This window comes from Centruroides sculpturatus, unplaced genomic scaffold (assembly GCF_000671375.1).
Source record: "Centruroides sculpturatus isolate CEXI.00-Female unplaced genomic scaffold, Cexi_2.0 scaffold82, whole genome shotgun sequence".
In the NCBI taxonomy this organism is placed as follows: Eukaryota; Metazoa; Arthropoda; class Arachnida; order Scorpiones; family Buthidae; genus Centruroides; species Centruroides sculpturatus.
In genome coordinates this window covers 297535-324808 of record NW_019384498.1, presented here as the reverse complement: position 1 = coordinate 324808, position 27274 = coordinate 297535, and the positions used below count along the sequence as shown (strand labels likewise).

Sequence of the window (27274 nt, the reverse complement as noted above, 5' to 3'; positions counted from 1 at the left end):
TTTTAGTGATGACAAAGAAAACATTGTTTAATTTATATTAATATGTATCACTTAAAAAAATTTTAATAAAGATATTTATCTTAATTATGAAAATATAGTAGCATGTTTTTTAATTTTTGGAACCTAACCCTCCTTTTCGTACTAGTTCTTTGTTTCGCATAACACGGCAATTTTTTGGAACGTAACTACCGTGTTATACGGGGGTTACCTGTATACTGAGCAGCATGTGTTCTTGATAAAAAAATAATTGGAAAATGGGAACACTTAGTGTTACAAGTCATGAAGACATTCAATAGTCAAGATATTCCAGACAAGATGTGATTACAGTTGTAATGATTCAGTACTACTTTTATCAATTTTTCTCACAAAATTTGATATTAATATGCTGCTTTAAATTTCAATTATTTATTTCTATGCCAAAGAGCACATGCAGATCTTTATTACCTTTCCAGTAGCTAATAACTGGCTCCATCAGTTGCGACTTACATAAAATCCAATAATGACACTTATAACAGATATCTTATCAAAATCATTCACACTTTTCCAGTAAATGTTTTATTCATTAAACAAACATACAGATATTTCCAGTTTAATTTTTAAACCTACCTCAGATTTATGAATTAAACCAGAAACATTTGTATGTTCATTTAATGAATAAACCCATTTGCTGGAAAAGTGTGAATGGTTTTACTTTTGGAATGATTGCAATTTATGCACATGCTTGAATTAACATACAAACATTAATTAATACTCAAATGATTTTGATATAATTACATTATGTGCAATGCTATGGTCATTCTGGGAATTTAACTGTCACATTTATTCTTATTAAATAATAAAATATTTTAATGAAAATATACTTCTCTAAAGCATATGCAATATCTTGAAAACCTTGAGCTGGAGTTGCATTTCGATCCCAAATAACAGATTTTAATTTAGAATTCACTTGAAGTGCTTTTGCCAAAGTCTTTGCTCCTGCTGCTCCCATAAAATTTCCACTAAAAATATGAATTTTTACATGAATATATAAGTTTTATTGATATACTTTATTTACTTTATTCAACAATTTAAACTGGCTTGTTGTTACATATATAAATACAAGTTCAATAAACTTCAAAACCTTTCTAGAGAGAAAGGTTTTGAAAAGATATATTACATAATACAAACAGTACTGCTTATTTAAGACAAAGAAAAATTTATTATCAAAGAAATATTTTCAGCTTTTTTGCAGCCATAATCAGTTTTGATTATGATTCATATAAATATCCAGATCATTAAAACATACGAGGGTCGTCCCAGAAGTACCCGACCTGACATATAGATGGCAGTAGTTTTTTTAAAAAAATTATTGTGTTCGAAAGCATCAACCTCATAAAGCTTAAGTTTGAAATTTGAAGACGCTACCTTGTTTAGTATTTATTTGACAGCCATCAATAGTGAACAATCTCAGTGAATTTGTAAACATGGAAAAAATTGGTCATCGTTATGTGATACAATACTTTCATTTGAAAGGTTTCAGTCCAACTAATATTAAAGCTGAGCTAGATTCTACTCTGGGTGAGTCTGCTCCCTCGTTTACAACAATAAAATATTGGATGACAGAGTTTAAACGAGGCCGTATGAGCTGCCAAGATGAACATCGCAGTGGTCGACCAAGTGAGGTGACCACGCCAGAAATGGTAAAAAAAAAAATCCATAAAATGGTATTGGATGACCGTCGACTGAAAGTGCGAGAGCTAGCAGACATGGTAGGCATTTCGAAAAGTGCTGTACATCGCATTTTGACTGAAAATTTGAACATGAGAAAGCTGTGCGCAAGATGGGTGCCGCGTTTGCTCACAACGGAACAAAAACAGCGTTGTGAGGATGTTTCAATCGAGTGTTTGGCGATGTTTCGCAGCAACAAAGCCGAGTTTTTGCGTCAATTCATAACCATGGATGAAACATGGGTCCATCACTTCACACCTGAGACGAAAGAACAATCGAAACAATGGACTGAAAGGGGAGAATCAGCTCCAAAGAAGGCGAAGACACTTCCATCTGCTGGCAAGGTCTTGGCGTCAGTTTTTTGGGATGCGCGTGGGATAATTTTCATTGATTATCTTCATAAAGGAAAAACAATCAACAGCAAGTATTATTCAAACTTATTGCAGTGCTTGAGTGATAAAATTAAGAAAAAACGGCCACATTTGGCAAAAAAGAAAGTGTTGTTTCATCAAGACAACGCACCAGTTCACAGATCTATAATTTCGATGGCTAAAATCAATGACTTAAGGTTCAAATTGATTCCTCACGCACCCTATTCGCCAGATTTAGCCCCCTCGGATTATTTTCTCTTTCCAGACTTGAAAAAATGGCTCAGTGGTAAAAGATTTGCCAACAATGAAGAGGTGGAGTCTGCGGTTAATGGCTATTTTGAGAAGCTCGACAGTTCTTACTATAAGCAGGGTATTGAAGCTATTGAACATCGCTGGGAAAAGTGTATCGAACTAAAAGGAGACTATGTTGAAAAATAATGATATGTTTTTCCAAATTTTTTGTGTCTTCTTTGTTAGGTCGGGTACTTATGGGACTACCCTCGTAATTCATGAACTGATCAGAAGTAGATCCAATTTTCTACATAAGCATTGCTTTTTCATGATAATAATCTGCATGTACAAATTTCCACCAAATTTATGTATGTATTGCACACATTCTAGAGATGATAATAGAGATGGTGAGAAGTGATAGCTGTTTTCTGTGTAGGATAATGCATCATCTAATAAATGTAAAAACATGTAAATACAGGTAAACCCCGTATAACACGGCACTTCTATAGCACGGATTCACTCTAACATGGTTCGAGAATCGGTACCATCCCCTGTATAACACGTTACTTTTATAGCACGGATTCACTCTGACACGGTTCGAGAAATGGGTAAAACCCTCGTACAACATGAAATGTAATAAATTTTTACATACTTAAGTACTAATAGTTCACAAAAATAATAATTTTCGTGAACTATTAGTACTTCAGTGTGTAAATTTTCTTTTCTCGTCTCCATACACATGATCCTTCGCGAAAATTGTTTCAATTTTGCCAGATCTCGACGCTTCTGCTTCTGGTGTTGCCAGATGTTTTTCCCTTATTCCATAAGTGCTTAGCACCATATAAGGAAATTTATAAAGATCTTTTAACTAGAAGCAAGCAATCTAAAATTACATACACTTTTTGCAAAAGGTAAAGCATGAATCTGAAAATAATGCAGAAAAATGCTCAGAGGATAACGATAACTTGCCAAAAATAAAACGCTCTCGGTTAATAGTGCTTTTAGTGATGACAAAGAAAACATTGTTTATATTAATATGTATCACTTAAAAAAATTTTAATAAAGATATTTATCTTAATTATGAAAATATAGTAGCATGTTTTTTAATTTTTGGAACCTAACCCTCCTTTTCGTACTAGTTCTTTGTTTCGCATAACACGGCAATTTTTTGGAACGTAACTACCGTGTTATACGGGGGTTACCTGTATACTGAGCAGCATGTGTTCTTGATAAAAAAATAATTGGAAAATGGGAACACTTAGTGTTACAAGTCATGAAGACATTCAATAGTCAAGATATTCCAGACAAGATGTGATTACAGTTGTAATGATTCAGTACTACTTTTATCAATTTTTCTCACAAAATTTGATATTAATATGCTGCTTTAAATTTCAATTATTTATTTCTATGCCAAAGAGCACATGCAGATCTTTATTACCTTTCCAGTAGCTAATAACTGGCTCCATCAGTTGCGACTTACATAAAATCCAATAATGACACTTATAACAGATATCTTATCAAAATCATTCACACTTTTCCAGTAAATGTTTTATTCATTAAACAAACATACAGATATTTCCAGTTTAATTTTTAAACCTACCTCAGATTTATGAATTAAACCAGAAACATTTGTATGTTCATTTAATGAATAAACCCATTTGCTGGAAAAGTGTGAATGGTTTTACTTTTGGAATGATTGCAATTTATGCACATGCTTGAATTAACATACAAACATTAATTAATACTCAAATGATTTTGATATAATTACATTATGTGCAATGCTATGGTCATTCTGGGAATTTAACTGTCACATTTATTCTTATATTTGACAACCACAGGAATTTAAACTCAATCTAGAGTAAATTACTAAATGCTGGTTTAGTGATTTACTCTATGATTTACTAAATAATAATTTAGCTATGCTCTATTCCAGGGTTGTTCAACCTTTTTTCCAAATGGGCCAAATTAGAAATTTAGGTATATTCAGTGGACTACAAAGGTACTTTATATAAAAACATGCTTTTAAAAATTTCAAAATGTGAATATTAAATTTTAATAACAAGTATATAACAAGTATATAATATTAAATTTTAATAACAAGTTTAATAACAAGTATATATAAGTATTTATAATTATAAAAATATTGTATTATTAAAAATAATACCTCATCAAACCTTTAACTGGTATTAAATTTGAGTAAGATTAGATGCAAACGTTTTCGGATCCTTCCCTGGGTCCTTTCTCAAGCACAGATTCTTCTTTAAAATTCGTTAAAAAGACCAGTAGAACGAACTTCATTTGAATGCGACGTTCGAAAAAATATAAATCCTTCTTTCAAAAGTCGAAATTCAAACAAACGTGAATCACGTGCATTCCAGTATTCCATAAACAACATTTGTTACGTAATGCTCGGTATTCTTAAAACGGTTTTTATGGATGTGTTACATTAACGAACATTATTTTTATATTAATCCGGTGTTTGAAGATTTTTATTTATTGTATTATTGACAGTAAAAAAAAAATTATACTCACATGAAATAAAAATAAATTCAATGCAATTTTTGACATTGCCTTCCTTTTATAATGTTGTCAATATTTGTTTTTACAGTATTAGTCTTTATTATAAGAATGTTAGTTAAATGGAAATCACTGGACTTATCTCTTTCAGCAGTTTTGATGTTTTTCGTGCATGGAAAGAATTGTTCACAATAGTATGTAGTACTCCACATGAATAACAGTTTTCTAGCTAAATTGACAATTTCCTCAAATTAAAAAGAAATAAAGAATAAAAAGCCTCTTCCACTTAGGCATTAGGCCTAGCCTTGCATCACTAAAAATGGCTGACACTCTTTTGAAAAGATGAATTATGTGTCTTCTTTATCCACCCAATGAAAGGTACCCATGCTTTATCACTAACATCATCACTTCGTTACAAAAGTCTTTGAAACTGAAACAATCAAAATGACAGACCACGCCACCTACTTTTTTTGATTTGAATGTTACAAATTATGTCACCAATTATGTCAATACGATGTCAAAATGTATCCAGTGAAACAAGAATAATTTTTACAACATACTTTACCAAAATAAATGAAAATGTACCTAATAAATTTAGGGTATAGTAGGCTGCAGGTTAGACATCCCTGTTCTATTCTATAAAGAACATTGTATTAGTTACTAAAATTCTATATTTTTGAAACACTGTTCTAGAGAATACTTTTCTTTATATTTTAATTAAAGCTGCTGATGGATGCAGAAAAAATCAAAATGTTTCTTTGATAATAAATTTTTCTTTGGCTGTCTTAAATAAGCAATACTGTTTTGTATTGGTATATGATATTATCAAGTATTGTTTATTTTAATGAATGTTAAATATTATAAGTATCAAAACAAGAAGAAAAGAAATAATCATATAACTTTGAATTAAAATGTATTATTTCAAAATTCAGATATAGAAAAATATTAAATCTGACTGTTGTTATTTAAAAATATTTCTGAGTAAAATAAATTTAGTTACAATATTTAAGTTTTTTTTATGGCTGTATCTGAACAGTTCTCTCTCTGATTATAATAAGGAAGATAATCAAACTGTAATATTCTTATATATTTAATGATAAAATTTTACCTGACATCTATTGATGTTAAAGATTGATTGCTTCCGAGAGCATTTATTATAAGACATGTATCTGATCGTAATTTAGAATCAGCTAAAGATAGCGTTTCTAAAACAGTATCTTCTTCTTGTATTAGCTGAACAATTGCATCTATTATTCGTCCCATATGCCTTTAAAAGAAAAAATGTTATTATATATAAATTTTATATGAGTAAATTTAAATAACTAAATCTACACAACAATCTATTTTTAATTGTTTTTTAGTAAAAGGAAATTTAAGCTTTAACTTAACAATCAAAAATGAAATTATTATATTTTATATTTTTGAGATTATTTTTCTTTTATTCAGAATCATCATGATAAAACAATTAGAACAATAAAAAAGTCTTTGTATAGCCTTATTAAAAATATAATAAAAATATTTTAAAACACAAGTTGTTTGTAAGTTTCAAATATCTTCAACATTTCAAATTCATTTGAATATGAGTTTGAATTAGATATTTTAGAATGTTTCAAGAAAGTTTTTCAAATATTCCAAAATATATATTCTTAATCATGAACTAAAAGAAACTATAAGCATTAAATACAGTGTGTCCAGAAAGGGTGACAGTGAGTGCAGTTTAAAAGTAAAATAAATTAAAAATAAAAAATGGTCAAAGAAAGTTTTGTTTTTATTTTCAATCTATGGTTATTGGAAAATTATTTACTAAAAATTATGTTATCTAAATGGCATCCACTATGCTCCTGGCACTCTTCTAATCCTGAGTGAAGATTTCTCAGTACAAAGCCTGAGATACCAATGCCATTTCTGCTGTGATATTCTGCTTTAACTAAGTTAATGTACTTGGCTTATTTTTGTACACCCTCTCTTTAAGAAATTCTCATAAGAAATAGTCCAGAGGACTCAGGTCTGGACTGCGTGGTAGCCAGTTAACATCATATTTTTGTGAAATCAGCTTATTGGGGAATAACTCCTTTATGGCTTCAATTGATTCACTTGATGTGTGACAAGTGGCACCATCTTGTTGAAACCATGTTCTTGTATTTAATCCATAAATCAATTGAAGCTGTAAAGGAGTTATTCCCCAATAAGCTGATTTCGCAAAAATCCACACTTCCATTTAATGGATAAAAATAAGATAAAAACAATGAGAAACTTATAAATATTATGTTCAGAAGGGCAAACTGCATTATCTCTTTAAATAAAATCATCATTTTGTTAGCTATGTCTTATTTGTTAATGATATTTTATATTTTAATGGAAATATTCAAAAATATTTATTCATAAATGTTAATAGAAATGTTTTTAAAATGAATATCTTGCTTAAATAATTTTGTCCTATAATCAAATCTATATTAAAATAATTTTATTTTTTGAAAAAACTGAAGATATAATTTCAATTAAGGAAAAAATTTCTTAAATTTTTCATTCTTTCTTGATATAACAAAATTCAATTAAAACAAAAAAATAATACTCACTTTGCTTTAATGTTAATAAAATTTTTTCCAATATAAAGATGTTTTATAGATTTATTTTTTCCAACTGCACTAATAATACCAGCAAGATCAACATCAAAATCTATAACAACAATTAATAATTTTAAGAACATTAACTATTAAATAATATTTTTCAATTATTTTTGACAATATTAAATTTTATAATTTATATGCTATCAAAGCTCATTATCATAATATAAATTTTGTTACACATCTAATATATATATATATATATATATTTATTAGATAATATTTAGATGCACTATTTATTTATTTGAAAGGTATTTAAACACAACCAAAAACCTAAGATCCAACACAAAACTAAAAAATCCAGCAAAGAGAAGTTGTGTAACTTTCTTGGCTATTATGAGTTTTTATTAAAAAAGGAACTTTTATATTATTATGCAAAATAAGTAAATTGTGGGTGGTATTATCTGTTATGAGATTTTGTTATTAAAAAAAACTTATATTTTTAACTACTGTAAAATGTCAAAAAGCTTAATTTTGAGAGTAGGGATGAGTTTTACAAAAAGTACAAATGTTAATAATGAGTAAAATTGTCATTAAGTCTAATCCTATTGGAGATATACATGAACCTCTTTATCTCTCCAACCCACTCGATCTTTAACCACCAAAATTTAATAGCATCAATGCCCTCATATACAAATCATCATGCCAAATTTTGTTACTTAATTTTTACACCATGATGAGATATTAAAATAGATGCAGACACTCATATACACACATCCAAGGAACTCTTTTGCCTTTTTTTTTATTTTTTTTGGATTCAGGAGGTCTCAAAATATGAAGATTAACAAAAAACTCTGAGGGTGAAATTTGATTCCAATACTTTCCTTTGTCATGTATACATAACAGCCAGGAAAGTAAAATTAATCTTGAAACAAACTTTATCAGTAGTTTTAAACCACCATTGTCAGATTATATATCACATTCAAATGTAGAATGCTATATGAAATGGAATGACTTTTATTTTAAAGAATCTGTCTCCTGACACAGTGTTGGACACAGGTGACTGTGACATAATCACTTGTATGGTATTTTTGTATATAAGTTATCGCTAAAGCTCGAAAGTCGTTAATGTGTGCATTACCTAGCTAATCTGCAGATTAACCAGGGCAATCCGTTAAAGTTGTGAAAATTGTTCCATTTCTCAAATTACCTAGATAATGTGCAGAGTATCTAGGTAATCCGCATATTACCTACTAGGCACTCAGTAAAGTGAAAATAAGATCTTTGCCACAAATAAATGTACTACAGATAGGTGTGCTTGTCGCAAAAACCAATTGCTATGAAATTCAAAGTATCATCAATCTTTAGACTGCACTAATAAGTAAGCACAATTGGATAATGTTACCTATGGTGAGTAAAATGGCGGCTCGTCTCTGATTCCAGCAAAGAGAAGAAAGGAAACAGTGGGGACACACGTTCAAACCTAACCTAACCTATTCTAATAATCTGGTTGGTAATAATTATGGTAATTTATTACCATAATTATTACCAACATATACTGTATAATAATTTCCCTAATTGTATTAATATTTTAAACTGTTTGATTTTTTGTATGTTTTTTAATTGATGATTGATTATCAACTAATTTGTTGATTGTTTGATTGTATTAACTTGATTCTTTAGATATCAAAAATTAAATAAAGAACATTATGTTAATTTAAGTGTACAGAAACGTTGCCGTTGTTCCAGCAAAGATCTTATTTTCACTTTACCCAGTGCGTAGTACTGGGTAAAGTAGATTACCTAGATAATCTGCACATTACCTAGGTAATTTGAGAAATAGAACAATTTTAGCAACTTTAATGGATCACCCTAGTTAATCTGCAGATTAGCTAGGTAATGTACACATTGACTTTCGAGCTTTAGCGGTAACATATATACCCTCTAGGCCTAAACTAAGGAATTATTTTTATAATTAATCATTAAGTTATTCCTGAATGCTTTATAAATTTCAAGTTTTTCTAAGTGCCTGATTTAGGATAATCTGTCAAAAAATGTATTAGACTTGCTTAGTCCAGATGAGCTTGTTCTGTACAATATCTCTACATCTAATGCAAAGGAGGCTAATACTGCCATAGTTTGTCTTTTCCTGGGTTGGAAAAATTTGAAACCATTATTATTGAGAGTTGGTGTAAATCAAACTGGCATAAAATAAGAGCAGCCTATGTATTTAAAAAAAAAAAATATCTTTCAAATAAAAAGTATCTGAGCATTTTAAAAAATGTACTCAACTTACAAATATAAGAACCCTTTTACAACAATTTTAGTTTGTTAAATATATAAAAATAGATATACAAGTTTAAAATAATAATAAAATAACTAAAAAATAGGACAAATTTATAATTTATATTAATTATAATTGCATTATAAAAAATTAGAACAAACATAAAAAAAAGTACTTACTATTTTCACTAATATCTAAACTACATAAACAACGGATTCCTGGAAGACATGATTCTAACACTAGAGCACCTTGGGATTTCAAATCATTATTACTGAGATCTAGAGAAATGTCAGTGGCTATTTCATTACAAGCAAGGCCTAATAACATTGCCCTAAAACAAATAAAAGAAAATGGGTAAATAATGATATAATTTAATTTTAAGATGCAAACAAAATATTTGAATATAACTTAATTTTTTTCTTTGCTTGCTTTGTCTAGATCATGTTACTTTTGTATCATTTTATATTATTTTATATTCTTAACATAAAATAAAGTGAATTTTCAAACTCAGACTTGTGCTATTAATAGAAATTTCTGTTTTTGAGACCAAATATATTGTGGATAGGAAGGGGCAGGCATTCTCACTATGTTTTGTCATAGCACTTCATTAGATTAAATTGTCTCTCTCACAGAAGTTTGTGTTCTGCATTCAGAAGTAGTTTTAAACTTACACTTCTTCATTGCTTATGAAACACAGCCCTCATTGTACGAATACTTTGTGATAATCCAGCATACCTTGACAAACACCCAATTCTGTGACAATCATAGTCATCTGTCTGTTGGCATGAATTATGGTCATGATACTTGCAACATTATTCTCTCCAGGGGATATTGATAGCTATCCAGGTCACAGCTTGTTATGGGTATCATGGAATTCCTTGCATTGTTCTGTACCATTTGCTTTGACAGTACCAGATCTGACATTACCATCTAATCTGTGCACCTCCACTAGTCACTTATGGATCTTGATGTCAAATGTGCCATGTGCCAAGTATTGAATCCATTCATAGTGAACAATTGACACACTTCATTCCTTGTCCATGTCTGCAACACACTTCTGTTTGCCATCTTGTTTCTTGATGTAATGAATGGACACATTTGTGTATTTGTGGTAACCTCTGACTACTGCTGTACATATGCAACATGCACCCTTACATTGAAATGCAGCATATCAAGAAAAATGATGTCTCTACCAGTACATAGTATTTTTTTACTCTTAATGCACCAGGACTAAAAATATATTTATGGAAAAGTTATTTTTCTGTATCCATATTTTTGAAGACATACAGTAAAATACCAATAAAACAAAACTGTGAGATCACAGATATACATTCATTATAATGAAATTCAGTCAAAATACCAGAATGTCAAAAAAAAAAAAAAAAAAAGAACTCTTACACCTTGAGACAAGGAATTTTTAAAATCAGTTTTTCTATTATTGCTAGTTATACAGTCTAAAAGTTTGAAATTTGCTTTAAGAGACCTTAATGAAGTAACAATTTGTGTTTGTAACTTTTACATTTTTTTTTCTCTCTCTCTATCTTGTGGGCACTAAAAGGGTCTTTTAATTGTGCCAATCATGAGTTCAACCAGGCCCACAATAAAAGGATTGTTGGCTGGTGAGGCACAGGAATGAACATATTTGGGTTGACCAACTCCTGAAAAATTCTGAGCAAATCCAGAGTTAAATCGAAGTTCCTCAAAGTAGTAAACTGATCTCTACCTGCTCAACTATCTGATTATCATTGTTTGTAACTAAAAGCTGTATTATCAGCACTTTCTTGAATAAAACAGTTGTTACCTAAAGTAGTGATGACATTGATAATAATATGCCTTTAACAAAATGTATGTTGTTTATTGCTGAAAGATGTCTATAATTTTGCAATTGTCCTGTATGTATTATGCAATCAAAACATCCATTAATTCCTGATTTGTGTCACAGCATTCTAGTATGTCCATCTGGCCTGTTTCTTCATTTCACTAGAAAATGGTCTAGGCTTTGCATCATGTTGACTGCATCCAAAATGGTAGTCTGCTTTCTATAGCATTAGATGAAGTCAAGATTACCATTTTGGATAATTATACAGTAATGACATTACACTATAAACTAAATCAACAATTACGACTAAAGTTCTTATTGCAAGATAATTGCCTAAATCAGAATTTCTTAGCCTAAATCATCCCTTATGGGCATTTATGGTTTTTATTGAGCAAAGGGATGTAATTTATGTTTAGGTGATTTAGTGATGAATGAATATTTTTATTTTTGCAATCTGGCTTAGTTATAAGGAGGCCTCTAGTGACTAAAGCCATGCTATATAATCATAATTACATATATCTAATGTGAACCAAGTTCCTATTGAATGTAACATAACATATTAATGATAACTGGCTTGACAATCTAGGTAGTCAAGCAAATAAGTTATCTCTAGCCCACCGTGACATCATATGAATACAAACTTAATTAGATGCAATTAAGATTATTGTAGAGAGGTCTTTGGGTGTGCTACATTTTATTGGTGGGTTTTATTTTGGCAAAGAAAGTCCATTGATTCATTTGTGTCTTCATATTCAAGTGTATCAAATGTATTTTGCTTGGCATTTTACAGTTATTTTGAACTCTATGTTCTTTAACTCTTTTAATGTTGATGTACTGTACATAAGATGCCCATACATTTGCAAGAAATTTCAATCAATGAGCAAAATCATGTCAAAGCCAAAATTTTATATACACAAGGTAATATTGTAACATTTTGGGTAAAAATAGAAAAGAGTTTAAAAAGCTATGGAATGAAATCAAATAGCTAATTGTGACATTTCCAACTCCTTGTCATAGAAAAAGGAAGGATTCAGCACCATTCTTCAGTTGTCCAAACAAAGGAATCATTTGCAAATAACTAAAAAAAATGATTTAAGATTATTTTTAATTAGTTTTAAATAAAATATAAACAAGTTGACCCAACTTCATCAGTTTCAAAGATGTCTCATATTAATAATAATTATTTATCTTTAAATGTCAATTTTAGACTTGTATGTTATTTTTGAGAAATCTGTATTTTTAATAAATAAATAATTATGTATGTATAAAATAATATTTAATAAATTTTAAAGAGAAGGGGGTGATATGTTCTGATACTTGCAAAGGGGATGATAATTCTGAAAAGGTTGAGAAACTGATCTAAACAGTCCTTTGAAGTTTTTTCATTTAGAAAATTAATTTATATAAAAAAATTTATGCATTGATAATTTCATTATAATAATCCCTTTTGTTTATGAAGGGTTAAACTTTTATTTCATTAAACTGAAAAATTTTTACATAAAGGTATATAGTAAAGCAGCATGAGTACATGCATATGTGCTATATACATATAAAATAAATTTTTTTTAATTCTTGACACTTACTTTAATGACTCAACAGGAAGTTTATTACTTGACATATTTAGTACTTTTAAAGCAATTGTACTAGAAAAGAAAGTCTTAAATGATGGAGGAACTATTACTTCTTTACTTTTTTTGGTAGAAAATTGATTTCGTGATAAATTTAAAACAGCCAATTTTTGAGTGCAACCTCTAAGAAGAGCTCCAAACACCTAAAAATATAACAATAAAAAAATAATTAAAATGGCTTTAATGAAATTTTCTAATGAAAATATATGAATTCTTTTAAAATTAACCATACATTGTAAATAATATAGGTTTTTATATATCACTAATCAAAATGTAAATAAAGAAGTATTGAAAATAGATATATTTTAATATAAAATATATTTATTTAAAAATATATTAGATATTTTTCTTTATATTTTCAAAATGTTTGCACCAAGAAAATCAAATATTTTAAAAAGTTAAAATTTTATATCAAGCTTAACTATGTAAATTTGAAATTCACTTTAGAAAAATTTAATGAATATTAACAGTTAGTATACAAAGATAATTAGTTTTAATTTTAAAAAATGTTTATATTTAAAGACTACCTTGTTCAAACAAATTTTAAATGTCTGTTTTTAACTTTGAAATGTTCCTGAAAATTAATTTCATTTGAAAAGAGATATGTGAATAGAAAACTTAGAAAATTACTAAACTTAGTCATTTGCATTTCTAACTTCTCATTCAAATTCCAGACACTGAGTTTCAGATAGACTCTTGGAGTATAATTAAAAGTTTCAGGGGCTGATTCTATTCTATAACTGATAACATTTTCATTAGAATGCATTTCTGACAATAAACATTCCCTCCACACACACAACAGGAACTATAAGGGGTTTTTACACACTTGTAAGATGTTTTGATTATCACCACTGTTTAGTCTAATTACTTGAATTGAATTACTGGGTTGCTTAAATAACTTCTTTGTAGCAGTTCTAATTAGTGATGCCACGAATATTCGGCTACTATTCGGTATTCGGCCACTTTTTTTAATATTCAGTATTTGTTTGGCCGAATGTTGCGTACTATTCGGCTGAATAACAAATAAATAAAAAAAGCACATATTACTCAAAAATATATTTATTTTAATCACAAATTATTACACTTAATATTTAAAATCTATCAGAGGTAAGTTGTGATGAATGAGAACAATTTTTTCAACATTTGTTGATAGCAAACGATTGCACTTTTCCTCATAAACTATACCTGCTTCTGAAAATAGCCTCTCACTACATACACTACTCCCAGGAGACGATAAATAAATCTTAGCGAATTCTGTCAGGCTTGGATACTGTTTTGCATTTGCTGACCACCACTTGTAAATGTCTGCTGTCCAATCTAGGTGAACAGTTTTCATATAAAAATCAATCTCATTTGCAATAGTACTTTTCTTCTCCACATCCTCATCATTTTGCATATTTTCTGTAGCAACTTCCTCAAAACAGTTCCAGAAACTGTCGTGTATTTCAATGGTTTTATCATTTTCATTGATATTTCTTTTCTTACGAAGTGGAGAAGAATCATCATTTTAGAAACTCTGAAAATTAGTTGTGATGAGTCGACCTCATCACAACTAATTTTCAGAGTTTCTAAAACGCCATGTTCAAGAAAAAACTCTGGAGATATCCAATGCACAGTGAAACTGAAGAAACTCTGGTTATTGTGCTGACACGTCCACATATCAGATGCCACTTATACTGCTGTTGCTCGCGAAATACTAGCTTCAATTTTAGAGCAAATTCTATTATATATATCAGGAATAATTTTCTCGGTCATGTAAGTGCAACCAGGTATTTTGTATTGAGGTACTGCCTTTTCCATAAGCCTTTTAAAGCCAACTCATTCAACAAGTGATAATGGTTTGTTGTCTAAGGCAATCATTTCACCAATTAAATAATGATATTTTATTGATTTCTTATGATTTTATTGATCATTAATATCCCATAACAATTTCCTTTTAGTTGTTTCCTTCAGAGTTAACTTTCTTTTCTGATGTACCTGGTACTGCCAGTATCTTGGAATTGGTAGAAGTAAGAGTACCATCATTTTTGCTGTCGCTTGCTGAGGGAGCAACAGTTAACATAGCATGTGGACTCAGCATGTTTGCTTTTAAGGTGGTTTTTCAAAGAAGTTGTAGCTGTAAACAAAAAACAAAAACATGAACACAATAATTAAACAATGAAAAATCTGACATCAAAGAAGGGAATTCCCGAACAGTACTAGCTTAAACTTGTATTATTCTGGCTTCACTTACGCCTCTGAATTTCAAAGATAATAAATAAAATGTATATTTAAAAATAGGACTTATTTATATCAAGTTTATCAACAAAATACTGTGTGTGAAATAAAGTACCAGGCAAAAAAAAACAAGAAATAAATTACAAGCGCTAAATACTAAATATGACTAAAATTGTTTCACTTAATTAATACGTAATAAGGTTTTACTTACTTGCTTTCTTTCCTTCTCCACTATGCGAGATCTTGATGTTACACAGCAAACACACAGCCAGTTTATTATCTTCACTACAAATCTCATAATATTCCCAAATATATGATTTTTTATTAAATGGTGCCATTTTGTAAAGCTTTTGACGAACAAACAGTGATATTTTTTTTAGTAATAAGGACTATTAGTAACACAATTTGATCTAACAATGAACAAATAATGCGTGTCATGACATGATCTACTTGCAAATAAAACAGATGCGCCCAAGGCATCGCTCTACTCATCGCAATGAGACAGGTTGTAACCTGTCATCCGTGAAATGTACACATATTTTGCCGAACATTTGGCACTTCAGCCGAGAGTGTAGCCAAATATTTGGTATTTGGCAAAATCACTATTCGTGGCATCTCTAGTTCTAATCATCTATTGATATGATTGGTTTTCAAGCTAAACTTGACAAAGCTACTAAAGTTGCAATTGCATGATGCAATCTAACAAGTTTAGACATATTCAAATATATTATAATTAAATAATTTCAAATAAAAATTTGTTTTTACATGTTAATGCTACACATTCCTTTGAAAATTTATTTATGAAAGTTTGTGTTAAGAGAATATTAATTAATATTATTGAATTTCTCAACAATGTGACACAAGGGTCAAATTTGAAAATTAGTTTAATAATCAACATGAAAAACATATACAGTTCACCTAATAAAGTGTAAGAAAAAGTAAATTTCACTGATCAATGGTTACATTGACCAGTGAAATTTGTTATATTCTTTCTTTCTATATATCTATACTAAAAGCATTCTGAAGATTGAGTTTTTAATTTCAAAGTGTTAAAAAAAATAACAATGTTCTAAAAAGTTTTACTTTAACAGATTGATATCACTTAAAATATCATTGACAAGTGTATTATGAAGTTAGATGTAAGAAATCTGATATTATAAAAGAAAAATATACTGACTTACCGTATCAAGTGCACATTCTGTACCAGATAAATCCAAATGTGTTAAAGCATTAGGCTGAGCAAGAAAATTATAGAGATTCTGAAATTATAAAAGTTAAACTTCAGAATGTTTATAAATAAATTTTAAAATACAATTTAAAACTAGTTTGGAATTAAAATTACTATCAGCTTTTCTATATTCAAAATTAATTAATTTGCAACAAAGAGTATTCTTATTTTACAACAACAAATGTTATTACATATAAAATATTATATAATATAAACGCATATCTAAAATTATATTGAATAATTGTGAAAATTAAAAGTTTTATCACAACAGTAATTCCAAAGAAACATTGGTATTTTCAAAATAAATAAAATTTAAAATTACATTCTTTACTTTGAATCTTACAAAAACAAACAATGTAGTTATCATATTTGTTCTATCTCAGAACCAAAAATGTTTCAAATTTCAGAGCACTACAAAACTTTAATAATATTTACACCAAAAACAATAAATACCAATAAAATTTATTTGAAAAAAATATTCAATTAAATTTCTGCTTGAATTAAACATATTTGGCCATATTCTGACCTATATAAACTAAAGGTTTAAACTGAATCTAAGGTTTCAGATATTAAAGGCATATTCTTATCTAATTTACATGTATATAAAACATGTTTTAAACTTGATGAAAATTAACTTGGCTTAACCTGACAGAGGACACATCGTTTGGCAATTCATAGGAGTCACTGCGTGTCACCTTGATCTGCATTTTAAATATTAATTTTTCTTAACAGTTTAACTTTGTTCACTTTTTTCTTTTAAATATTATTTCTCATTCTGTTTAGTAATTTAATAAACATATATATAAACATATGTTTACTTTGTAATCCTTAGTTAATTATTTATTAACATTTGAATTTACATGTTAAATTTTGAGGAAATTTTTCTAAGTATCTGAAAAATTCTAACTATTTAAAAAAACATAAACTATTAGAAATGATAAAAAATTATTTCTATTATAAAAAAGGTATGTCACTTCATGATTTAAAAAAATTATTTTTATTACATTTACATTACATTAACATTACAAATTTATGCAGAAGTCAAGGGTTGCTGTGGGTCACCATGACCCCAAAGAGCCATTATCTCTTAATTCATTCTGCGAAACTGAGTAATGACCATACATTCCGATAATAACAAAGAATATAGGAAGCTACCGTGAATCATATCAGTAAAACATAATTAACAATTCAGCAAATCATAATAAAAGGTGTGTGGGTCAGAGTGGGACAAGCTATCCCTCCTGGGCTAAACTGTCATAAAATTTAAGCTTAAAGAAAGTTTATAAAATGGTAAATATGATCTCAATTGCTTTAATTTTAAGTTGTGAACAAGGTTAACCAAATTACAAATATAGAAAAAGTGTAATATTAATTGATAGAAATAACTTGATATAAGATTTGAATGAACAGAAAATTTAATGATGATACCATTTTACAAAAGTAATTATTCTCCATTTAATTTTGTAACTTCAAAATTCAAAAATCCAGAATTCTGACATTCATAGTAGTACAGAGAGAACGATGAATACTGTATTATCATTTATTTAAGTTTTACTGCCAGCCAATTCCAAAAATGTATGCGAGCTTTAATAGCAATAAGTCAATCAGGTGTATCAAGAATTCTGGACAAGTATCGATTGATCTAGCTAAAAAGTAAATTTTGTAAAGACAGCATATACACATTCTAATGTATTTAGTGTTCACTATATTTTAATATTTTTTTCATTTTTATTGGAGATAACTTTATTTAATAATTATCCATGTTTTTTTATAATAAGGAACAGTTCTCAATGTACCATAATCTATAAAATGTAAAATATTAATAATAAGTTGAAGGTAATATTTATCATATATTTTTGTAATTATAATAGGAATAATTTCATTTATTGTTCAATAATCTTTCAAAATTATCAGTAATCAAAATAGAGTTTTATTATACAGTAGATGCATTAAAGAAACTACATGATTAACTTTACTTAAGTTTTTACTTGTATAACTACTAATTGTAAAGCTTTTTTACTTTAATTTTTTTGTCCTAATTCCTGGTTATGGGGACTTGATCCCTCTGATCAATTAAAATAAATAAATAAATAAAAATAAGTTAAAATAATTTTTAAATTCTTATTATTATTGTAAATAATAATTGTCAACCTAACTTACTAGAAATGACAGTAGCATTTATAAATTAAAGTTATGCTTTTTAAGTATGTAAAGAATTTTATTTTTGGTATTATGCATTCCTTTATATATGCACGCACACACACATATTTATACACTCATGTCCAAAAAATAAACATAATTATCTAATCTATGAATAAATCAAAAATTAACAAAATATGCAATGATAGTTACAGTTAGAATAGAATAGCACATAATTATAGGGTAAATATTAATATTCCAAACACCTCCAAATACTTTTTTTATGTTTCAAATGAAAATTTAACTTATATTAAGTACACTACAAAACTAAATTACTGTAAGATATAAAAATCTCAGTGTTTTTGTAAGAAAAGACAGAATTTATTCATATGAATATGATGCATGTTGAAATATTTATTACTTTTAATTTCTATGTACTTACGTTAATGTCTTCTTTGAAAACATTATCACTAAGATTGAGGTAGGTAAGAGTGGATGGCATGGCACGATTTAAAGATAATGCATGTGCTAAGGTATTTACACCCTTAGAAGTTAGTCCTGTCCTAGAAAGATTTAAATGAATGAGTCCCTTCTGCAATTTACCTACTGTTCCACTAAGATGTCCAGCACCTGAAATTTAAAAATTTTTATAATTTTGGTTTAATGTATATATAGCTTAAATTTTTATAAATTAACAACACATAATTAAATATAATAAAAATTATAAAAATACTGAAAAAAAACCACAGTGACTCAGAAAATAAAATGAATTAGCTTCTAATATTGTATTTATATACAATATTACAAGCTATTCATTAGAACATTAGTCTATTCAAAAAAGAAATGTGATTTAGTATCATATAAATTTTTCTTTCTAGATTATCCTCTTCAACTCATCTCATTTTATCCTACATTTACACTCAAATCAATATAATTATTTAATAATCCCATTTTTAAACTATTAATTTATTTTAAAGATGCTCTGAATTTAGCTGAATTTTAAAAAAAGACGAGTTTTAAAAAGCTTTAAAATCTAATTTTAGAATATGGATATGAGATAATTTTGCCCAGCTTTATTTAAACATTAAATAATATCTGAGGAGTAAAATTAAAATTTTGAAACTGACCAATAAGTCAGAATGATAAATGATATATTAAAAAATGGATAAATGTTAAAATTAGAGATGGAATTTTTAAAATGGTACAGCCAAAAATAAACTAAATTTTTAATAAAACTTTTATTATATTAGTAGTATAGATATTTACTTTCAAAATAAGCACCATCTTCAGCTACACACTTCTGCCAATGTTCATACAACTTATTAAAATTTAATTGTCTTGCAGTCCATTCTGTTTAACCTCATTCAGTGTAATCGTTGCAATACTTCACTTCTAAGATTTTAATCTATGATTCTTCAATAAAAGTTTATTTTGGTGAAAACATAAAAGTCTGGGAAACAAGGTTTGTTGAATGATGAACAGTTATTTGATGTTTTGCCAGATGTTTGCTATACAACAATGTACCAGAGCATTGTTGAATGAAGAACCCAGATTTTTTCTTGTCATAGATAAGGCTGTTTTTGTCTTATTGTATCATGGAGGTAACCAATAATGTCAATATAATGTTCCTTATTAGTAGACCTACCATCAAACAACTTGAATTGCACTAGGTATTTCACATCGAAAAAGCACTGTCATGATTGCACTCAAGGAAATAATTCAGAATGGGCTGCACAACTGTTTTAATAAATGTACAAACACTAACAGAAGTGTGTAGCTGCAGATGATGCTTATTTTGAATATGGTCTTTTGTAAATACTTGCATATTAACATAATAAAAGTTATATCAAGAGTTTGGTTTAAATTCCACCATTTATATCTATCAATCATAAAAAAATTTAAGTCCAAAAACTGGTTGTTATGAGAACAAATTTAAATAATAAAGAAAAGTTTCAAAATTAGAATAATTTTAAAATGCTTTAATTTTTATGTTATATTGTGTATATAACATGAAGTTAACATGTAAATCATCTTAAGATTATATAAGAACATATATTGATAAGAAGCATTTATTTTTATATATATAATTTTTCTGAATAAAAGTATTGTTTTTTATTCAAAATATTACTCTAGTTTGTGTTCATTTCTATTAAGGGCATTTCATATTCATACAAACATTATTTCTGAAGATTTGTTCTTTAACTCAAAAATCCCCAGAACCACACTATAAACACAAAATTTTTAATAATTACTTTATTAAAATTGTTTACTTTATCATGATAAAGTAAACTATTTCAATAAATGATCAAATATTTAAAAAAATGGAAGCTAACAGCATTTTTATATCACGTTTGTGATTTAATGACAGAATACATAAAGACCTATCTAAGTTATGATTTTGTGAAAACAACAAAATTTCTACTGAAGTGTAAATGTTACCATTTTACATGATATAGCATAATTTTTAGGATTGTCGTGTTTCTGATTTGATTTTTACTAATATCAACTTAAAAAAGGTCTAAGTCTATGTTTACATTATAGATGTCCAATGCAACAGTAAGACACCATAAAGAGATCAAACAAATTTGATCAGAAACTGGTAAAAACTAGAAAAACACAAATGATTTAAACACTTCTTAAAAAAATAAATGAAACTGAAGAAAATTTTTCTTCACCAGATAAGGGAAAATATCCTGAATTTCATTCAAAAGATTAATCCTATTGTCACTGCTTTGACTGTAGATGGCTGAGTTCATTCTATATTGTGCTGACTGGAAGAAAAGTTGCTACATTGATTTTTGCTAATTGAATGAATACTGTTTGTTGGCATTGCTTAATTAAGAGTCTTAATAATTTTGTGTAAATGAAAAAAAACTAGAATAAAGCAAATCAAAGTTTAAAAGTTTAAGTGGTGAACAGACAATACCAATAGTTAATAACAACTTTAGTTTGTGTTCATATCATACAATGAAAAGCATGAAGTGAAAAATATTACTTTTGAGGATAGAGTAAAAGAGTTTTCAAAGGAAAGCTTCCATAATGATAATAGACACCTGTTCTGCATTCTTTGCAATATTGTTTTAATCACATCAGGAAAGATTCATTATAAAAACATTTGAAGTCCAAGAAGATAGTATTATCTGTGAGGTTTAGAGGAAATTCATCAAAAACATGAATGAAAGAAGCTGGTAAAAAAAAGCTAATTTTGTGACTGCTGTTACAATAGAAAGTAGTGACTTATAAGGTAATTATGTTTTACATATTTTACTTGTATAATTGTGCCAAAGAATTACTTTATTACTTAAGAAATGCAAAGAACAACAGTCACTGTTGTTCTTTGGCACATAATAAGAATATTTATATCTGTACAGTACCTTAACTTGGAAGTTGTAAATGCCATAACAGTTTTACAATCAATAGTCAGAAATCTGCACAAACATGAAGTCAAACCATGTATCAGAATAGTGCTATGTATATATAAAAAGAAAAAACATTTGAAACATTGAAAATATTATTTCCAAACTGTGTTCATACGATGTGCAACATTAGTACATTTGGCAAGCTCATTTTACCACAGTCAACAAAGTTGTAGTATATACAAAGGCAACCATTAAATATTGCTCCAGTAGGAAAATGAGATATCTCCAGCTTTTCAATAATCATGTGAAAGAAAAAATGCTTCTTCCAAAACTTGTTGTGGTTCAGCAAAATATATGGTTTGTGACAGTTAGTTACTGTACCAGTCACTTTGAAATTTACAATAATTTCATAGAAATGAACATAAAATCACTCATGCAACAGTTATGTTGAAAGAATTAGAAGAAATACTTAATAGTAAGTTTCTTTCAAAATATATGAGATTTATTGCTGAATATGCTTCTAGATTGTATAGTCACTCACAATCTGCTTTGAAGCTTGTAAAGTGGGAATTCACCAAGAAAATGATAAAATTAGAGTGAGATATGCTAAATCGATATCACGACTGAAGAGAAATATTCTTGTTCTTCACAAAGAAGCAAATTCTTGCAAAAAGTATTTTTGAAAAATGTCAGTTGGAAAAGTTTGTTTAATATTATCTTAATATGTTCAACAATGCTGGTTATTCAATCCAAGGTCTTGCTACTGTTTCAAGTCAAGATATACATTTTATTAGCCAGGTATACAGTTACTGAAGGTTTNAAGTGGAAATCAAATACAGTCGACCCCCCATAACACTGTTGATTATTCCGTTTTATATGAATTCCATGTTATACAAGTCACTTAGATTTTACAAATACGTGTGCTGGGCTGTGAACGGCTCACACATTTGTAAAATCTAAGTGACTCGTACAACATGGAATTCATATAAAATGGAATAATCAACAGTGTTATAGGGGGGAGTTGACTGTATAACGTGTATTCAAAAGAAATTTTACTGTATTTAATTATAGCCTTTACATAGCCCAAGAATTTGGCTTATTATTTGATGTGTTTATTATATAATGGGCTATGGTTGTTGATGTTTATATGTAATATGTCTGAACACAAGTTTGGAAAATGTGTGATCACAAGCAACACTAAGGGTCAAGTTATAAACTCTGTAATGTAACTGTATGGTTGTACTGTATTCGGTAAGAAAAGTTTGAATTGACCAAACTTACGGTAGGGATATGGCGAATTGACGAACTGCACATGCGCTAAGTCAGTCGCTATACAATCGGAAGTTGTGCAGGAAGAAACAAATTGGTTGAAACATATCTTTTGACTGACAATGCTACTTCTGAACAACATAAAATTTTAAGATAAGAATTACTTTGGTCATAAAAAAATAGAAAAATGAATAAATAATTATAGTTTTAGATCTGGCAACATCAGCCAATGATTTTGTGCATTCTCACGATGGACTGCTTCGTAAGCCATAAAAAAAAGTTTGTTCCATAAAGGATAAGGAAACAGCCTTACTGTATTTTATAACTATTGCTATAGATATTCAGTGTAGCAAACATTTACGAATACAGATATGGTTATGCTACAGAGTTTATAACTTGATCCTAAGATGCTAGCAGAATGAGTGCTAAACACAGACTGATGGCGCATACTCACAATCCGGGGACTTCACCTCTCCTCATCACTCGTTATGCGAAACATCACTCATTAAGCAAGTCATTTTTTCACAATTTATTTTGCTCATTATGCAAAATACTCATTATGTCAGGTGCTTGTTAAGTGAGGTGCCACTGTACATATTACATATAAATTGAAATTTACCTTCCTTCTAGATGATCAAAATCTTGGAGAGACAATTCTATAGCATATCAGACACTCAAAAAGAATTTAGTATTTTGTTAAATTTATTTTGCCAGAGATACTCTGATTTTGGTTTTTTACAATATTTAGTTATTTCCAGGTGTAAATATTGCTTTAATCTGTTCAGTGAATTTAAAGCTTGTGCAGATGAGCAGACGATTTAATTAACTTAAAAAATACTTTTAGCGCTAATAATTTTTGAAAGCTTATTAAACTAAATCATTTTACTACTGTAAATCAATAATTATGAAATTGTGATTATATACTTGCAAAGTAATCTTATGACAATATAGTATTTCAATTATTTATTTTCTGAAATATTTTGTACTATTACCAAATGTAACTAAATAATTTATTAGTAAAATTTTACTATTGCAATTCATTGATGCCATACAGCTTTTTGAAAAACAAAATTGCAATACATCAATGACATACCTAAAAGGAGAACATCATTATAATTATGGAGATATATGTAATGGATATGCTTTACATAAAATCAAAAATTATGCATAGAATTTCTACAATACATTCCATTTGTTTTTAAAAATGTAACATTGTATGATGCCACTTTAAAGCTGGTATTCATCTTTGTGTATATCTTATAAAAGAAAATCCTTGTCAACAAGCCAAGATATTTAACTTTCAGAAATGCTTTTAAAATATTTTATTGACACCTTCCAATATTAACTGTAATAATTATATTACAAAATTAACAAAAATTTTAAACCATTAAAATTTCAAATAATTTAAAATTTAAAAGTAATCTTTTCAATTTAACAAATTACTTAAAAATAACGTAAAATACAGTGTGTCTTAGTCTTTGTGCATTTAAAACTGAATAATTTAAGTTCTATCCACAAAAAAAAAAAATAACAATCTGAAAAATGCTTTAGAAAAGTAATTTGTCTTACAATACAATGAGAATTTGTGAAAGCAAAATTGAAAACTGCTGATATAAAAATTACATGTAAATAATTTTTTTTTGTGAAATAATAACTAAAAATAAATAAATGCACATATAGATAACAGAAAACATTTAACAATAACTTTTTCAACAGTTTTTCAATCATCTTCAGCTAAAATAATTTAATAAACTGATTATGATTAAATATTTTTTTATTACCTCAAATTTAGCACTGCATTCATTTATTTTTTGATTTTATCAGAATGATGACAAGTTTTGTAAACATTTTAAAATAAAAAGAATGACAATTACAAAACTTTTTTCTTAAAATATTACATATAAGCAATAATTTAAACAACAGTAATTATTAAAACTTTATCCTATTATTTTATACATTTTCAATATTTACCTTTATCTTCAATCAAATTGTTTGATAGATCTAACGTATGAAGGGGAGTATTTGCATTAGAAATTAATGCTAAAGATAGTTTATGAGCAAAGTCTCTGTAAAGAAATGCAATTAATTAATTTAAAAAACTGATATCAAAATTCTGTTTTGCATAGAAGTACACTTTAAAAATCTTAATATATTTAAGTTTTAATTACATTAATTATATTTTATTATTTTAAGTTAATTATTTCTATAAAAATCAACTACAAACTATATTAATCAGCATTAACAAAGTCTGTAGCTTAGAGACTATGTTATCGTTTTAGCTTTTGAGTCATGTGTGCTTATTGCCACTTTCACTCCTCCCTACACCCATTATCTTGGTATTACTCAGCTGTGATTTTTTCCACTCTATGTTACTCTAATGTCTTTGTCATTCTGCTATAATTCGTGCTGACAATATGTCCTGCCCATTTAAAGTTTGCGATTTTTGTGTGTCTAATAATAAAGTTTCACAAACACTGATACCTATAGAAGCAGAAAAACTAAAAACACATTTTTAGTTNAGAAGCATTTATTTTTATATATATAATTTTTCTGAATAAAAGTATTGTTTTTTATTCAAAATATTACTCTAGTTTGTGTTCATTTCTATTAAGGGCATTTCATATTCATACAAACATTATTTCTGAAGATTTGTTCTTTAACTCAAAAATCCCCAGAACCACACTATAAACACAAAATTTTTAATAATTACTTTATTAAAATTGTTTACTTTATCATGATAAAGTAAACTATTTCAATAAATGATCAAATATTTAAAAAAATGGAAGCTAACAGCATTTTTATATCACGTTTGTGATTTAATGACAAAATACATAAAGACCTATCTAAGTTATGATTTTGTGAAAACAACAAAATTTCTACTGAAGTGTAAATGTTACCATTTTACATAATATAGCATAATTTTTAGGATTGTCGTGTTTCTGATTTGATTTTTACTAATATCAACTTAAAAAAGGTCTAATCTAAGTCTATGTTTACATTATAGATGTCCAATGCAACAGTAAGACACCATAAAGAGATCAAACAAATTTGATCAGAAACTGGTAAAAACTAGAAAAACACAAATGATTTAAACACTTCTTAAAAAAATAAATGAAACTGAAGAAAATTTTTCTTCACCAGATAAGGGAAAATATCCTGAATTTCATTCAAAAGATTAATCCTATTGTCACTGCTTTGACTGTAGATGGCTGAGTTCATTCTATATTGTGCTGACTGGAAGAAAAGTTGCTACATTGATTTTTGCTAATTGAATGAATACTGTTTGTTGGCATTGCTTAATTAAGAGTCTTAATAATTTTGTGTAAATGAAAAAAAACTAGAATAAAGCAAATCAAAGTTTAAAAGTTTAAGTGGTGAACAGACAATACCAATAGTTAATAACAACTTTAGTTTGTGTTCATATCATACAATGAAAAGCATGAAGTGAAAAATATTACTTTTGAGGATAGAGTAAAAGAGTTTTCAAAGGAAAGCTTCCATAATGATAATAGACACCTGTTCTGCATTCTTTGCAATATTGTTTTAATCACATCAGGAAAGATTCATTATAAAAACATTTGAAGTCCAAGAAGATAGTATTATCTGTGAGGTTTAGAGGAAATTCATCAAAAACATGAATGAAAGAAGCTGGTAAAAAAAAGCTAATTTTGTGACTGCTGTTACAATAGAAAGTAGTGACTTATAAGGTAATTATGTTTTACATATTTTACTTGTATAATTGTGCCAAAGAATTACTTTATTACTTAAGAAATGCAAAGAACAACAGTCACTGTTGTTCTTTGGCACATAATAAGAATATTTATATCTGTACAGTACCTTAACTTGGAAGTTGTAAATGCCATAACAGTTTTACAATCAATAGTCAGAAATCTGCACAAACATGAAGTCAAACCATGTATCAGAATAGTGCTATGTATATA

General features: G+C 28.0%; 1 protein-coding gene across 1 annotated transcript in view; it reads right to left on the bottom strand.

Annotated features, from left to right (window-relative positions):
* The window catches only part of LOC111621989 (F-actin-uncapping protein LRRC16A-like), a 197595-nt gene that overhangs the window by 88809 nt on the left and 81512 nt on the right, over positions 1-27274 (bottom strand). Inside the window, exons 13-19 of the mRNA XM_023364280.1 lie at positions 19148-19335; positions 16520-16597; positions 13077-13264; positions 9854-10005; positions 7403-7502; positions 5935-6093; positions 861-998 (exon numbers count right to left, since the gene is read on the bottom strand). Coding sequence (XP_023220048.1) covers positions 861-998; positions 5935-6093; positions 7403-7502; positions 9854-10005; positions 13077-13264; positions 16520-16597; positions 19148-19335 — 1003 coding nt within the window. The remainder of the gene's footprint in view (positions 1-860; positions 999-5934; positions 6094-7402; positions 7503-9853; positions 10006-13076; positions 13265-16519; positions 16598-19147; positions 19336-27274) is intronic.